Source organism: Pristiophorus japonicus, chromosome 1, assembly GCF_044704955.1.
Source record: "Pristiophorus japonicus isolate sPriJap1 chromosome 1, sPriJap1.hap1, whole genome shotgun sequence".
NCBI lineage: Eukaryota > Metazoa > Chordata > Chondrichthyes > Pristiophoridae > Pristiophorus > Pristiophorus japonicus.
The window spans coordinates 542,126,245-542,143,744 of NC_091977.1; the positions used below are offsets into that span (position 1 = coordinate 542,126,245).

Genomic DNA, 17,500 nt, shown 5'->3' on the forward strand with positions numbered 1-17,500 from the left:
GTGAGTGTGAGTGTGAGTGTAGGCGTGTGTGTGTGAGTGAGTGAGTTTGTGTATGTGTGAGTGTGAGTGTGTGAGAGTGAATGTGTGTGTGAGAGAGTGAGTGTGTGTGTGTGAGAGTGAGTGTGTGCATGTGAGAGTGAGTGTGTGCATGTGTGTGTGTGTGTGAGTGTGAGTGAGTGTGTGAGTGAGTGTGTGAGTGTGTGTGTGTGAGTGTGTGTGTGTGTGTGAGTGTGTGAGTGTGAGTGAGTGAGTGAGTGTGTGTGAGTGTGTGTGTGAGTGTGTGTGTGTGTGTGTGTGTGTGTGAGTGTGTGTGTGTGGGTGTGTGTGAGTTTGTGTGTGTGTGTGAGAGTGTGAGTGTGTGTGTGTCTGTGTGTGAGTGTGTGTGTGTGAGTGTGTGTGTGTGAGTGTGAGTGTGTGTGTGTGAGTGTGAGTGTGTGTGTGAGTGTGTGTGTGTGAGTATGTGTGTGAGTGTATGTGAGTGTGTGAGTGTGTGTGTGTTTGTGTGTGAGTGTGTGTGTGTGTGAGTGTGTGTGTGTGTGAGTGTGTGTGAGTGTGAGTGTGTGTGTGAGTTTGTGTGTGAGTGTGTGTTAGTGTGTGTGTGTGAGTGTGTGTGTGTGAGTGTGTGTGTGTGTGTATGAGTGTGAGTGTGTGTGTGTGTGCGTGTGTGAGTGTGTGTGTGTGTGAGAGTGTGAGTGTGAGTGTGTGTGAGTGTGTGAGTGTGTGTGTGTGAGAGTGTGTGTGTGAGTGTGGGTGTGTGTGTGTGTGTGTGGTGTGTGTGTATGTGTGTGAGTGTGAGTGTGAGTGTGAGTGAGTGTGTGTGTGTGAGTGTGGGTGCGTGAGTATGTGTGTGTGTGAGTGTGTGTGTGTGTGGGTGTGTGTGAGTTTGTGTGTGTGTGTGTGTGTGTGAGAGTGTGAGTGTGTGTGTGTCTGTGTGTGTGTGTGTGTGTGTGAGTGTGTGTGTGAGTGTGTGTGAGTGAGTGTGTGTGTGTGTGTGAGTGTGTGAGTGTGAGTGAGTGAGTGAGTGTGTGTGAGTGTGTGTGTGAGTGTGTGTGTGTGTGTGTGTGTGAGTGTGTGTGTGTGGGTGTGTGTGAGTTTGTGTGTGTGTGTGTGTGTGTGAGAGTGTGAGTGTGTGTGTGTCTGTGTGTGAGTGTGTGTGTGTGAGTGTGAGTGTGAGTGTGTGTGTGTGAGTGTGAGTGTGTGTGTGAGTGTGTGTGTGTGAGTATGTGTGTGAGTGTATGTGAGTGTGTGAGTGTGTGTGTGTTTGTGTGTGAGTGTGTGTGTGTGTGAGTGTGTGTGTGTGTGAGTGTGTGTGAGTGTGAGTGTGTGTGTGTGAATGTGTGTGTTTGTGTGTGAGTGTGTGTGTGTGGGTGTGTGTGAGTTTGTGTGTGTGTGTGTGTGTGAGAGTGTGAGTGTGTGTGTGTCTGTGTGTGAGTGTGTGTGTGTGTGAGTGTGGGTGTGAGTGTGTGTGTGTGTGGGTGTGTGTGAGTGTGTGTGTGTGAGTGTGAGTGTGTGTGTGTGAGTGTGAGTGTGGGTGTGTGTGAGTGTGTGAGTGTGTGTGTGTGAGTGTGTGTGAGTGAGTGTGGGTGTGAGTGTGTGTGTGTGAGTGTGAGTGTGAGTGTGAGTGTGTGTGTGTGAGTGTGAGTGTGGGTGTGTGTGTGTGTGTGGGTGCGTGAGTGTGAGTGTGAGTGTGTGTGAGTGAGTGAGTGTGTGTGTGTGTGTGTGTGTGAGTGTGTGAGTGTGAGTGAGTGAGTGAGTGTGTGTGAGTGTGTGTGTGAGTGTGTGTGTGTGTGTGTGTGAGTGTGTGTGTGTGGGTGTGTGTGAGTTTGTGTGTGTGTGTGTGTGTGAGAGTGTGAGTGTGTGTGTGTCTGTGTGTGAGTGTGTGTGTGTGTGAGTGTGGGTGTGAGTGTGTGTGTGTGTGGGTGTGTGTGAGTGTGTGTGTGTGAGTGTGAGTGTGTGTGTGTGAGTGTGAGTGTGGGTGTGTGTGAGTGTGTGTGAGTGTGTGAGTGTGTGTGTGTGAGTGTGTGTGAGTGAGTGTGGGTGTGTGTGAGTGTGTGTGTGAGTGTGTGTGTGAGTGTGTGTGTGGGTGTGTGTGAGTGTGTGTGTGAGTGTGTGTGTGTGAGTGAGTGTGTGTGTGAGTGGGTGTGAGTGTGGGTGTGTGTGTGAGTGTGTGAGTGTGGGTGTGAGTGTGTGTGTGTGTGGGTGTGTGTGAGTGTGTGTGTGTGTGTGAGTGAGTGTGTGTGTGAGTGGGTGTGAGTGTGGGTGTGAGTGTGTGTGTGAGTGTGTGAGTGTGTGTGTGTGAGTGTGAGTGTGTGTGAGTGTGAGTGTGTGTGTGAGTGTGTGTGTGAGTGTGTGAGTGAGTGTGGGTGTGAGTGTGTGTGTGTGTGAGTGTGTGTGTGTGAGTGTGGGTGTGTGTGAGTGTGTGTGAGTGTGGGTGTGTGTGTGTGTGTGAGTGTGTGTGTGAGTGTGGGTGTGTGTGAGTGTGGGTGTGAGTGTGTGTGTGTGAGTGTGGGTGTGTGTGAGTGTGTGTGTGTGTGTGTGAGTGTGGGTGTGTGAGTGTGGGTGTGTGAGTGTGGGTGTGTGTGAGTGTGGGTGTGAGTGTGTGTGTGTGTGTGTGTGTGTGTGTGTGAGTGTGGGTGTGTGAGTGTGTGTGAGTGTGAGTGTGTGTGTGAGTGTGTGTGTGTGTGTGAGAGTGTGTGTGAGTGTGAGTGTGTGAGTGTGGGTGTGAGTGTGAGTGTGAGTGTGTGTGTGTGAGTGTGAGTGTGTGTGTGTGAGTGTGTGAGTGTGTGTGAGTGTGAGTGTGAGTGTGGGTGAAGAGGGAGGGTCCCTGGGCCTGGGCAGCCAGTGACTGGGGGAGCCCGGGGCCTGGGTCAGGGCCTGTAGCTGTGATGGGGAATCGATCCCTCGCTCTCCCTCTCTCTGCCCCCAGATCCTGTACCTGCCCCCACCCTGGGGCGACTGCAGGACATCGAGCATGAACTCCGGCTTCTTCACCACGTACAGCATCACTGCGTGCAGGATCGACTGCGAGACCCGCTACCTGGTGGAGAACTGCAACTGCCGCATGGTGCATATGCCAGGTAAGGTCAGCGAGACAGCGCTATCCCCGACCCCTGACCCCTGACCCCCCGACTCCGGACCCAATCCCTGACCCCTGGGCCCCTGATCCCTGGCCCCCCCCAGGCCCTGACCCCCGGCTCCTGACCCATGGCCCCCAAGCATCTATCCCCCCCTGACTCCGGCACCCCAATCTCTGACCCCTGACCCCAGCCCCCGAGAACCTATACCGTCCGACCCCTGACCCCTACAGTGGTATTCCGTTAACCCCACAACCCCTGACCCCCAAACCTTGACCCCAACCCCTGACCCCCGACCCCTACAGTGGGAGAGATTGGGCCATTTGCCCCCTTGCCCGGCGAATGCCCTTCAAACCCTTACACCCAGCACCAGCAGGTCTGGGGCCTGCTTTCACCAGCATCAGCATTTTAAAATTGAAAATTTAAATGTTATTTATTATTTTAATATTAAAAACATCAATCCATTAAAGTTAGTTTATGTTTAACACAACAGGTATTCAAAAAAATAACTCGTTCTTATTTATTTATTGGGGCCCCGGGGACTGTGAGGGGGAACACTGCGTCGTGATTGGTGGCCCGGCCCAGGTGACCCCCGGATGGTCGTATGTTCCTGGGACGTGCTGGACTGCGTATGTCGGTCTCGGAGCGTCAGTGTACGTTCCCGGGACGTGTTGGGCCTGTGCACCGGGCTGCGTATGGTGGACTCGGAGCGTCAGTGTACGTTCCTGGGACATATTGGGCCTGTGCACCAGGCTGCGTATGGCGGTCTCGGACCGTCAGTGTACGTTCCCGGGACGCGTTGGGCCTGTGCACCGGGCTGCGTATGGCGGTCTCGGAGCGCCACTGTACATTCCCGGGACGTGTTGGGCCTGTGCACCGGGCTGCGTATGGCGGTCTCGGAGCGTCACTGTACGTTCCCGGGACGTGTTGGGCCTGTGCACCGGGCTGCGTATGGCGGTCTCGGAGCGTCACTGTACGTTCCCGGGACGCGTTGGGCCTGTGCACCGGGCTGCGTATGGCGGTCTCGGAGCGTCACTGTACGTTCCCGGGACGCGTTGGGCCTGTGCACCGGGCTGCGTATGGCGGTCTCGGAGCGTCACTGTACGTTCCCGGGACGCGTTGGGCCTGTGCACCGGGCTGCGTATGGCGGTCTCGGAGCGTCACTGTACGTTCCCGGGACGTGTTGGGCCTGTGCACCGGGCTACGTATGGCGGTCTCGGAGCGTCACTGTACGTTCCCGGGACGCGTTGGGCCTGTGCACCGGGCTGCGTATGGCGGTCTCGGAGCGCCTGTGTACGTTCCCGGGACCGCCGGACACCTCCGTCAAACAGTTTCCTGCCGGAGGGGGGTCACTCGCCCGTGCGAAGCCTCCGGCCGCCATTCTTGGCCCAAGATGTGGCTCGGTGTCACATTGTGTCCGGTCACGCCCCTGTGACATGCCCCGTGACACTTCACTGCGTTAGTGGCCCTGTATAAACGCACGGTGCTGTCGTTGAGCGGGCTGGGTCACGATGCTTTGTGTTGAGGACGATCTCGAGGGGCCGATTAAACCTCCCTCTCTCTCTCTCCCTCTCTCCCTCTCTCTCTCTCTCTCTCCCTCTCTCTCCCACAGGGAATGCTGACGTGTGCACTCCGGAACAGTACAAGGATTGTGCCGACCCTGCTCTGGGTAAGTGCCCATTGCCGACCAATCAGCAGTTCTCCGCCCGCCTTGGGTGCCCAACCTTGATAGGACGTATTCCTGGCGGCGTCATCGCGTGACCTCTCACCCCCCCAGCACCCCCTCCGCCCCTGCCCTCCCGCCATTAGGTGCCAGACATGTCCGCCCTCGCGGAGCCCCGCCTCCTCAGTTGTGCGGGGCGGACTGGTTGGGGCGGGTGCTCTTTGCTTGTCCGCCATTGTTCATTGTTCATAGGTTTATATCAGGGAGGCTTTGAGGATGTCCCTGTAACGTTTCCTCTGCCCACCTTTGGCTCATTTGCCGTGAAGGAGTTCCGAGTAGAGCGCTTGCTTTGGGGAGTCTCGTGTCTGGGGCATGCGGACAATGTGGCCCTGCCCAGCGGAGCTGGTCGAGTGTGGTCAGTGCTTCCCAAAGCAAGCGCTCTACTCGGAACTCCTTCACGGCAAATGAGCCAAAGGTGGGCAGAGGAAACGTTACAGGGACACCCTCAAAGCCTCCCTGATAAAGTCCAACATCCCCACCGACACCTGGGAGTCCCTGGCCAAAGACCGCCCTAAGTGCAGGAAGTGCATCCGGGAGGGCGCTGAGCACCTCGAGTCTCGTCGCCGAGAGCATGCAGAAACCAAGCGCAGGCAGCGGAAGGAGCGTGCGGCAAACCAGTCCCACCCTCCCCTTCCCTCAACCACTGTCTGTCCCACCTGTGACAGAGACTGTAATTCCCGTATTGGACTGTTCAGTCCCCTGAGAACTCACTTTTAGAGTGGAAGCAAGTCTTCCTCGATCCCCAGGGACTGCCTCTGATGATGATAATGGTTTATATGTAACCTTCAGGGCTGCTGACCGAGGGCTGTGTGGCTCTTTGTCGGCCGGCGCGGACACGATGGGCCGGAATGGCCTCCTTCTATGCTGTAAATTTCTATGTTTCTATGTTTCTCCCCGTGGCCAATCGGAAAGCGAACAGGCTCTTCGTTACCTGATTGAAGGATCCTCAACTATCAGTCACACAGCACCAAAGCGTCGCTGGTAAGGGTGGCATTTATTGCCCATCCCTAACTGCCCATCCCTAACTGCCCCTTGAGAAGGTGGTGGTGAGCCGCCTTCTTGAACCGCTGCAGTCCGTGTGGTGAAGGTGCTCCCACAGTGCTGTTAGGGAGGGAGTTCCAGGATTGTGACCCAGCGACGATGAAGGAACGGTGAATGAAGTACTATCCCAGGCCTGGGTCCGAGCACTGATTGAGATCCAGGGCCTGAGGTCCGCGGTGATTCAGAGCACTGTCCCACTGACCCAGATCAGAGCCCCCCTACCCCCCCCTCCTCCCCCCCCCCGTGAGACCACCGGACAAGAGTGAGGAAAATCAGGATGAGGACTGGATTGGGTTCGGCTGTGACACCTCCATAGTTGAATATCTGGGCTCACTGGCGGAGGATGGCCTCCCGGGCGAGGTACAGGAGGGCCAGTACCGAACCCCAGCGAGGGTCAGAGTCCTTGGGACGTTGCTAGTAGGGAACATTCCCTTCACACTTCTCAGTCAACCTCCACTGGGCTCCAGGCAAGGGTAACCCGTGTATCTCGTTCCTCAGCCCTGCTCCCTCGCCCCACACCACAATCCCTGTGGGCTCCGGGGCCTGGCTCCCAGACCCCCTCACACGGGGCACACACAGGGGTCCCGGACCCCCACTCATGGGTCACACACAGGGGTCCTGGAACCCCACTCACGGGTCACACACAGGGGTCCTGGACCCCCACTCACGGGGCACACACAGGGGTCCTGGACCCCCACTCACGGGGCACACACAGGGGTCCCGGACCCCCACTCACGGGGCACACACAGGGGTCCTGGAACCCCACTCACGGGTCACACACAGGGGTCCTGGACCCCCACTCACGGGGCACACACAGGGGGCACAGCGGGTACCGAGCACCGGGCGATTGAAGGTTGGATATCATTCTATTCAATAATCACCATTCGCCGTGTTGTACCTTTAACACGCCATTTCCCAATATTTACCCCTCTTCCCATTCTCTCCTCTCTGCCTGTCGCTTCATTTTCTGCATGGGTCTCGCTTTGTGTCTCTGCATCTCTCTCCCCATTCCTCTCACACTCTCTCTCTCCCCAATCCTCCCTCACACTCTCTCTCTCCCCAATCCTCCCTCACACTCTCTCTCTCCCCATTCCTCTCACACTCTCTCTCTCCCCAATCCTCCCTCACACTCTCTCTCTCCCCAATCCTCCCTCACACTCTCTCTCTCCCCATTCCTCTCACACTCTCTCTCTCCCCATTCCTCACACACTCTCTCTCCCCATTCCTCTCACACTCTCTCTCTCCCCATTCCTCTCACACACTCTCTCTCCCCATTCCTCTCACACACTCTCTCTCCCCATTCCTCTCACACACTCTCTCTCCCCATTCCTCTCACACTCTCTCTCTCCCCATTCCTCTCACACTCTCTCTCTCCCCATTCCTCTCTCACTCTCTCTCTCCCCATTCCTCTCTCACTCTCTCTCTCTCCATTCCTCTCTCGCTCGCTCTCTGTATTGCGGCCCACCTTTCTGTGCCCGTCTCATTCCCTCCATCGGACTCTCTCTCTCCCCATCCCTGTCCCTCTCTCTCTTTAACCACTCTCTGTCGGACTCTCTGTCTCTATCTTCATTCTTCTGTAACTCTTTCTGTCTCTCTCACCCTCTGTTTTCCTATCCCTCTTTCCATCTCTTCATTTCCCTCTATCTCTATCACTCTCTCTCTTTCTTTTTACCTCTATCTCTTTCTCTCCCTCCATCTCTCTCTCTCACCCTCTGCCTCCTCTATCTCTCTCCCCGATCCTCTTTCTCCCTCCCTCTATCCCTCCCTCTATCTGTCCCTCTATCCCCCCTCTGCCCCCTCTCTCTCTCCTTCTCTATCCCCCCTCTCTCGCTCTCCCCTCTCTCCCTCTCCCCCTCTCTCCCCCTCCCTCTCCCTCTCCCTCTCCCTCTATCTCTCCCCCCTCTGCCTCTCTCCCTCTATCTCTCTCCCCCTCCCTCTCCCTCTCTCTATCTCTCTGCCCCTCTCTCTCTCTCCCTCTATCTCTCCCCTCTCTCCCCCCCTCCTTCTCCCTCTATCTCTCTCAATCTCTCTCTATCTCTCTCTCTGCCCCTCTCCCCCTCTCTCTTCCCCTCCCTCTCCCCTCTCTCTCCCCCTCCCTCTATCTCTCTCTATCTCTCCCCCCTCTCCCTCTCTCTCCTTCTCTCTATCTCTCTGCCCCTCTCTCCCTCCCCCTCTCCCTCTCTCCCCCTCCCCCTTCCTCGCCCCCTCCCTCTCCCTCTATCTCTCTCTATCTCTCTGCCCCTCTCCCTCTCTCCCCCTCCCTCTCCCTCTATCTCTATCTCTCTCTCCCTCTCTCTCCCGGTCCCCCTCCCCCTTTCCCTCTCTCCCCCTCCCCCTCCCCCTCTCTCCCCCTCCCTCTATCTCTCTGCCCCTCTCCCTCTCTCCCCCTCCCCCTCCCTCTCCCTCTATCTCTCTCTCCCCCTCCCTCTCCCCTCTCTCTCCCCCTCTCCCTCTATCAATCTCTCTCTATCTCTCTGCCCCTCCCTCTCCCCCCCTCCCTCTATCTCTCTCTCCCTCTCTCCCGCTCCCCCTCCCCCTCCCTCTCCCTCTCCCTCTCTCCCCCTCTCCCTCTCTCCCCCTCCCCCCTCTCCCTCTATCTCTCTCTCCCGCTCCCCCTCCCCCTCTCTCCCCCTCCCCCCTCCCTCTCTCCCGCTCCCCCTCCCCCTCTCCCTCTCTCCCCCTCCCCCTCCCCCCCTCTCCCTCTCCCTCTCTCCCCCTCTCCCCCTCCCCCTCTCCCTCTCTCCCCCTCCCTCCCCCTCCCCCTCTATCTCTCTCCCCCTCCCTCCCCCTCTCCCTCTCTCCCCCTCTCCCTCTCTCCCCCTCCCCCCTCTCCCTCTATCTCTCTCTCCCGCTCCCCCTCCCCCTCTCTCCCTCTCCCTCTCTCCCCCTCCCCCTCTCTCTCTCTCCCCCTCTCTCCCTCCCCCCTCCCTCTCTCCCCCTCTCCCTCTCCCCCTCTCCCTCTCCCCCTCCCCTCCCTCTCTCTCCCCCTCTCCCTCTCTCCCCCTCTCCCTCTCTCCCCCTCTCCCTCTCTCCCCCTCTCTCTCCCTCTCCCTCTCCCACCCCCCCACCCCCCGTGCAGAGTTCCTGGTGGAACAGGACAGTAACTACTGCCTGTGTGAGACGCCGTGTAATGTGACGCGGTTTGGGAAGGAGATTTCCATGGTGAAGATCCCCAGCAAAGCCTCAGCAAAGTTCCTCGCCAAGAAGTTCAACAAGACAGAGCAATACATAACGTGAGTATTGCTGGGAGCCATGCGGTCTAATCACCGGGGGGGGGGGGCAGTCCGTGTATGTCTGCCTCTCTCTCTCTCTCTCTCTCTGTCTTTCTCTCCCTCTCTCTCATTGTCTCTTTCTCTATCTGTCTCAGCCAGTCCCACTCCCCCGCCCTTTCCCGGAGTCCTACATATTTTGTTCCTTCAGGTACTTATCCAACTCCCTTTTGAAAGCCACGATTGAGTCTGCCTCCAGCACCCTCTCAGGCAGCACATTCCAGATCCTAACCACTCGCTGCGTAAAAACATTATTCCTCATGTCGCCTTTGGTTCTTCTGCCAATCGCCTTAAATCTGTGTCCTCTGGTTCCCGACCCTTCCACCAATGGGAACAGTCTCTCTCGATCTACTCTGTCCAGACCCCTCATGATTTTGAACACCTCGATCTAATCTCCTCTCAACCTTTTCTGCTCCAAGGAGAACAACCCCAGCTTCTCCAGTCTATCCCCGTCACTGAAGTCCCTCATCCCTGGAACCATTCTCGGAAATCCCCTCTGCACCCTCTCCAAGGCCTTCACATCCTTCCTAAAGTGCGGGGCCCAGAATTGGACACAATACTCCAGTTGGGGCTGAACCAGTGTTTTATACAGGTTCATCATAACTTCTTTGCTTTTGTACTCTGTGTCTCTATTTATAAAACCCAGGATCCCATAAGCTTTTTAACCGCTTTCTCAACCTGCCCTGCCACCTTCAACGATTTAGAAACATAGAAACATAGAAAATAGGTGCAGGAGTAGGCAATTCGGCCCCTCGAGCCTGCACCACCATTCGATAAGATCATGGCTGATCATTCACCTCAGTACCCCTTTCCTGCTTTCTCTCCATTCCCCTTGATCCCTTTAGCCGTAAGGGCCATATCGAACTCCCTCTTGAATATATCCAATGAACTGGCATCAACAACACTCTGCGGCAGGGAATTCCACAGGTTAACAACTCTCTGAGTGAAGAAGTTTCTCCTCATCTCAGTCCTAAATGGCTTACCCCTTATCCTCAGACTGTGACCCCTGGTTCTGGACTTCATCAACATTGGGAACATTCTTCCTGCATCTAACCTGTCCAATCCCGTCAGAATTTTAAACGTTTCTATGAGATCCCCTCTCATTCTTCTGAACTCCAGTGAATACAAGCCCAGTTGATCCAGTCTTTCTTGATATGTCAGTCCCGCCATCCCGGGAATTAGTCTAGTGAACCTTCGCTGCACTCCCTCAATAACAAGAATGTCCTTCCTCAGATTAGGAGACCAAAACTGAACACAATATTCAAGGTGTGGCCTCACCAAGGCCCTGTACAACTGCAGTAAGACCTCCCTGCTCCTATACTCAAATCCCCTAGCTATGAAGGCCAACATACCATTTGCCTTCTTCACCGCCTGCTGTACCTGCATGCCAACTTTCAATGACTGATGAACCATGACACCCAGGTCTCGTTGCACCTCCCCTTTTCCTAATCTGCTGCCATTCAGATAATATTCTGCCTTCGTGTTTTTGCCACCAAAGTGGATAACCTCACATTTATCCACATTATACTGCATCTGCCATGCATTTGCCCACTCACCTAACCTGTCCAAGTCACCCTGCAGCCTCTTAGCATCCTCCTCACAGTTCACACCACCACCCAGCTTAGTGTCATCTGCAAACTTGGAGATATTACACTCAATTCCTGCATCCAAATCATTAATGTATATTGTAAATAGCTGGGGTCCCAGCACTGAGCCCTGCGGTACTCCACTAGTCACTGCCTGCCATTCTGAATAGGACCCGTTTATTCCCACTCTCTGCTTCCTGTCTGCCAACCAGTTCTCGATCCACGTCAGTATATTACCCCCAATACCATGTGCTTTAATTTTGCACACCAATCTCTTATGTGGGACCTTGTCAAAAGCCTTTTGAAAGTCCAAATACACCATATCCACTGGTTCTCCCTTGTCCACTTTACTAGTTACATCCTCAAAAAATTCCAGAAGATTGGGCAAGCATGATTTCCCTTTCATAAATCCATGCTGACTTGGACCAATCCTGTCACTGCTTTCCAAATGTGCTGCTATTTCATCCTTAATGATTCATTCCAACATTTTCCCCACTACTGATGTCAGGCTAATCGGTCTATAATTATCCGCTTTCTCTCCCTCCTTTTTTAAAAAGTGGTGTTACATTAGCTACCCTCCAGGAAATAGGAACTGATCCAGAGTCGATAGACTGTTGGAAAATGATCACCAATGCATCCACTATTTCTAGGGCCACCTCCTTAAGTACTCTGGGATGCAGACTATCAGGCCCCGGGGATTTATCGGCCTTCAATCCCATCAATTTCCCTAACACAATTTCCTGCTTAATAAGGATATCCTTCAGTTCCTCCTTCTCACTAGACCCTCGGTCCCCTAGTACATCCGAAAGGTTATTTGTATCTTCCTTCGTGAAGACAGAACCAAAGTATTTGTTCAATTGGTCTGCCATTTCTTTGTTCCCCATTATAAATTCACCCGAATCCGACTGCAAGGGACCTACATTTGTCTTCACTAATCTTTTTCTCTTCACATATCTATAGAAGCTTTTGCAGTCAGTCTTTATGTTCCCGGCAAGCTTCCTCTCATACTCTAAATTTCTCCCAGTCCTCAGGTTTGCTACCTTTTCTGGCCATTTGTGCCCATATACCCCCAGGTCTCTCTGTTCATGCACCCCCTTCAGGATTGTACCCTTCCGTTTATATTGCCTCTCCTCATTCTTTCTACCACAATGCATCACTTTACACTTTTCTGCATTCATTTCATCTGCCCCGTGTCCGCCCATTCCACCTTCTGTGTCTGTGTCTTCCTGAAGTCGATCCCTCTCCTCCTCACTGCTCACTATACTTTCAAGTTTTGTGTCATCTGCAAATTTTGAAATTGTGCCCTGTACACCCACATCTGTCATTAATATATATCAAGAAAAGCCGTGGTCCCAGAACCGACCCCTGGGGAACACCACTGTATACCTCCCTCCAGTCCCAGAAACAACCATTCACCACTACTCTCTGTTTCCTGTCACTGAACCAATTCCGTATCCATACTGCCCCTGTCCCTTTTATTCTACGGGCTTCAACTTTGCTGCAAGCCTATTATGTGGCACTTTGTCGAATGGCTTTTGGAAATCCATGGACACCACGTCAACCGCATTACCCTCATCAACCCTCTCTGTTACGGCATCAAAAAACTCGATCAAGTTGGTTAAACACGTTAACAAAACCTATTCAGAATGGCAGGCAGTGACTAGTGGAGTGCCGCAGGGCTCAGTGCTGGGACCCCAGCTCTTTACAATATACATTAACGATTTGGATGAAGGAATTGAGTGTAATATCTCCAAGTTTGCAGATGACACTAAGCTGGGTGGTGGTGTGAGCTGTGAGGGGGATGCTAAGAGGCTGCAGGATGACTTGGACAGGTTAGGTGAGTGGGCAAATGCATGGCAGATGCAGTATAATGTGGATAAATGTGAGGTTATCCACTTTGGTGGCAAAAACACGAAGGCAGAATATTATCTGAATGGCGGCAGATTAGGGAAAGGGGAGGTCCAACGAGACCTGGGTGTCATGGTTCATCAGTCACTGAAAGTTGGCATGCAGGTACAGCAGGCAGTGAAGAAGACAAATGGTATGTTGGCCTTCATAGCGAGGGGATTTGAGTATAGGAGCAGGGAGGTCTTACTGCAGTTGTACAGGGCCTTGGTGAGGCCTCACCTGGAATATTGTGTCCAGTTTTGGTCTCCTAATCTGAGGAAGGACATTCTTGCTACTGAGGGAGTGCAGCGAAGGTTCACCAGACTGATTCCCGGGATCTCATAGAAACATATAAGATTCTGACGGGACTGGACAGGTTAGATGCAGGAAGAATGTTCCCGATGTTGGGGAAGTCCAGAACCAGGGGTCACAGTCTTAGGATAAGGGGTAAGCCATTTAGGACCGAGATGAGGAGAAACTTCTTCACTCAGAGAGTTGTTAACCTGTGGAATTCCCTGCCGCAGAAAGTTGTTGATGCCAGTTCATTGGATATATTCAAGAGGGAGTTAGATATGGTCCTTACGGCTAAAGGGATCAGCGGGTATGGAGAGAAAGCAGGAAAGGGGTACTGAGGTGAATGATCAGCCATGATCTTATTGAATGGTGGTGCAGGCTCAAAGGGCCGAATGGCCGACTCCTGTACCTATTTTCTCTGTTTCCTCCCCACTCCCGAGGTTAAACTGACTGGTCTGTAGATGTTGGGTTTATCTTTACAACCTCTTTTGAACAAGGCTGTAACATTTGCAATTCTCCAGTCCTCTGGCACCACCTCCCGTATCTAAGGAGGCTTGGAATATTATGGCCAGTGCCTCCGGCATTTCCTACCTCTATTCCCTCAACATCCGAGGATGCATCGCATCTGCTCCTGGTGACTTATCTACGTTAAGTACAGGCAGCCTTTCTAGTACCTCCTCTTTATCAATTTTTATCCCATCCAGTATCACCTCGACCTCCTTCACCATGTCAATGGCAGAATCTTGCTTCCTTGGTGAAGACCGATGTAAAGTTCTCATTTAATACCTCAGCCATGCCCTCTGCCTCCGTGCGTAGGGTCTTCATTTTGGTCCCTAGTCGGCCCCACCCCCTCCCTTACTCCCCGTTTACTATTTAATGCCGATAGAAGTGTCATGTATCTCACACTACTGTATATAACTATCTTACCGTGCTATACATGACTGTAACTTTATATGACCTGTAACCACAAGCATACCTTACCACCAGGGGTGCACTTGCAGGAGACACTCCATACCTGTTCCACACAGGTATATAAAGGCAGGTCTCAGGCAAGTGTGGCACTCGAGAGCTGTGTAATAAAGGTGCAGGTCCAGAGCGACCTTGACTTCAGCATGTGCCTCGTGTGAGTCTGTACTGCAGGGTCAGGACTTCACAGGAAGACTCTTGGATTCCCTTTTATGTTGGCTGCCGTTCTATTCTCATACCCTCTCTCTGCCCCTCTTATTTCCTTTTTACTCCTCCTTTGACCTTTCGATATTCAGCCTGATTTTCAGATGTATTCTCAACCTGACATCCGTCATACTCGCTCTTTTTCTGCTGCTTCATATTCTCTCTCTGTTTCATTATCCAGGGAGCCCTGACTTTAGTTCCCTGAGTGGGAATGTACCTCAGCTGTACACAAACCATCTCCTCTTTAAAGGCAGCCCATTGTTCCACTACAGTTTGCCTGCCTAGCTTTGATTCCAATTTACCTGGGCCCGATCGTTCTCATCCCACTGAAATTGGCCCTCCTCTAATTAAATAATTCTCTCTCCCTCTCTCGCTCTGTCTCTCACTCTCTCTCTCTGTCTCTCACTCTCTCTCTCTGTCTCTCTCTCTCTCTGTCTTGCTCTGTGTCTCTGTCTCTCTCTCTCTCTGTCTCACTCACTCTCACTGTCTCTCACTCTCTCTCTGTCTCTCACTCTCTCTGTCTCTCTGTCTCTCACTCTCTCTCTCTCTCGGTCTCTCCCTCTCTCTCTCTCTCACACTCTCTCTCTCTCACTCTCTCTCTCTCTCGGTCTCTCCCTCTCTCTCTCTCTCGGTCTCTCCCTCTCTCTCTCTCTCACACTCTCTCTCTCTCACTCTCTCTCTCTCTCGGTCTCTCACACTCTCTCTCTCTCTCTCATTCCATCTTCTTGTGTTTCAGGGAGAACATTCTGGTTCTGGATATTTTCTTTGAGGCCCTGAACTACGAGACCATCGAGCAGAAGAAGGCCTATGAGGTGGCGGGATTACTGGGTGAGTGTTGTCATGGAAGCTCGCTCCACCAGGGCCTCACACTTTGCTCAGCCAATCACTGGGCTTCCAGGGCCTTCCGTAACACTCGGCCAACCCGCCCTCCACATCGGCAGGAAACGGAGTGATAGCGAAAAATGGACTTGTCTGTTGACAAAATCTAACTCACTCCGGGTCAGCCCTTCGATCAACCTTTCCCGCCCGATTTATCCAAACTCAATATCACCACCATCCAGGACAAAGCAGCCGCTTGATCGGCCCCCCACCCACCACCTCCAACACTCACTCCCTCCACCACCTTCAACACTCACTCCCTCCACCACCTTCAACACTCACTCCCTCCACCACCTTCAACACTCACTCCCTCCACCACCTTCAACACTCACTCCCTCCACCACCTTCAACACTCACTCCCTCCACCACCTCCAACACTCACTCCCTCCACCACCTTCAACACTCACTCCCTCCACCACCTTCAACACTCACTCCCTCCACCACCTTCAACACTCACTCCCTCCACCACCTCCAACACTCACTCCCTCCACCACCTTCAACACTCACTCCCTCCACCACCTTCAACACTCACTCCCTCCACCACCTTCAACACTCACTCCCTCCACCACCGGCGCCCCCTGGCTGCAGTGTGCACCATCTACAAGATGCACTGCAGCAACTCGCCAAGGCTTCTTCAGCAGCACCTCCCAAACCCGCGACCTCTACCACCTAGAAGGACAAGGGCAGCAGGTGCATGGGAACACCACCACCTCCACGTTCCCCTCCCAGTCACACACCATCCCGACTTGTAAATATATCGGCCGTTCCTTCATCGTCGCTGGGTCACAATCCTGGAACTCCCTCCCTAACAGCACTGTGGGACCATCTTACATAGGAATGCAGGAACTAGGAGGAGGCCATTCAGCCCCTCGAGCCTGTCCCACCATCATCATCATCATCACAGGCAGTCCCTCGGAATCGAGGAAGACTTGCTTCCACTCTAACAGTGAGTTCTCAGGTGACTGAACAGTCCAATACGAGAATTACAGACCCTGTCACAGATGGGACAGACAGTGGTTGAGGGAAGGGGAGGGTGGGACTGGTTTGCCGCACGCTCCTTCCGCTGCCTGCGCTTGGTTTCTGCACGCTCTCGGCGACGAGACTCGAGGTGCTCAGCGCCCTCCCGGATGCACCTCCTCCACTTAGGGCGGTCTTTGGCCAGGGACTCCCAGGTGTCGGTGGGGATGTTGCACTTTATCAGGGAGGCTTTGAGGGTGTCCCTGTAACGTTTCCTCTGCCCACCTTTAGTTCGTTTGCCGTGTAGGAGTTCCGAGTAGAGTGCTTGCTTTGGGAGTCTCGTGTCTGGCATGTGAACAATGTGACCTGCCCAGCGGAGCTGGTCGAGTGTGATCAGTGCTTGGATGCTGGGGATGTTGGCCTGGTCGAGGACGCTAACGTTGGTGCGTCTGTCCTCCCGGGGGATTTGCAGGATCTTGCAGAGACATCGTTGGTGGTATTTCACCAGCGACTTGAGGTGTCTCGTTAGATTCACTTGGATCACGGCTGATCGGTATTTTAACTCCATCTACCCGCCTTGTTTCTGTAACTCGAACACACGTACCCAACAAAGATCCATCACCACACAGCCTGAAGAAGGCCCACCACTTACATAAGAACATAAGAATTAGGAACAGGAGTAGGCCATCTAGCCCCTCGATCCTGCTCCGCCATTCAACAAGATCATGGCTGATCTGGCCGTGGACTCAGCTCCACTTACCCGCCCGCTCCCCATAACCCTTAATTCCCTTATTGGTTAAAAATCTATCTATCTGTGATTTGAATACATTCAATGAGCTAGCCTCAACTGCTTCCTTGGGCAGAGAATTCCACAGATTCACAACCCTCTGGGAGAAGAAATTCCTTCTCAACTCGGTTTTAAATTGGCTCCCCCGTATTTTGAGGCTGTGCCCCCTAGTTCTAGTCTCCCTGACCAGTGGAAACAACCTCTCTGCCTCTATCTTGTCTATCCCTTTCATTATTTTAAATGTTTCTATAAGATCACCCCTCATCCTTCTGAACTCCAACGAGTAAAGACCCAGTCTACTCAATCTATCATCATAAGGTAACCTCCTCATCTCCGGAATCAGCCTCGTGAATCGTCTCTGTACCCCCTCCAAAGCTAGTATATCCTTCCTTAAGTAAGGTGACCAAAACTGCACGCAGTACTCCAGGTGCGGCCTCACCAATACCCTGTACAGTTGCAGCAGGACCTCTCTGCTTTTGTACTCCATCCCTCTCGCAATGAAGGCCAACATTCCATTCGCCTTCCTGATTACCTGCTGCACCTGCAAACTAACTTTTGGGGATTCATGCACAAGGACCCCAGGTCCCTCTGCACCGCAGCATGTTGTAATTTCTCCCTATTCAAATAATATTCCCTTTTACTGTTTTTTTCCCCCAAGGTGGATGACCTCACACTTTCCGACATTGTATTCCATCTGCCAAACCTTAGCCCATTCGCTTAACCTATCCAAATCTCTTTGCAGCCTCTCTGTGTCCTCTGCACAACCCGCTTTCCCACTAATCTTAGTGTCATCTACAAATTTTATTGCACTACACTCTGTCCCCTCTTCTAGG

At 53.3% G+C, this 17,500-nt stretch overlaps 2 protein-coding genes across 2 annotated transcripts in view; both read left to right on the forward strand.

Moving 5' to 3' along the window:
• ankrd29 (ankyrin repeat domain 29) overlaps positions 1-17,500 on the forward strand; it is a 1,085,233-nt gene that overhangs the window by 558,997 nt on the left and 508,736 nt on the right. The window lies entirely within an intron of this gene.
• Positions 1-17,500, forward strand: part of LOC139261550 (acid-sensing ion channel 1C-like) — a 56,267-nt gene that overhangs the window by 33,453 nt on the left and 5,314 nt on the right. The window contains exons 4-7 of the mRNA XM_070877071.1: positions 2,927-3,077; positions 4,687-4,743; positions 8,918-9,071; positions 14,781-14,872. Coding sequence (XP_070733172.1) covers positions 2,927-3,077; positions 4,687-4,743; positions 8,918-9,071; positions 14,781-14,872 — 454 coding nt within the window. The remainder of the gene's footprint in view (positions 1-2,926; positions 3,078-4,686; positions 4,744-8,917; positions 9,072-14,780; positions 14,873-17,500) is intronic.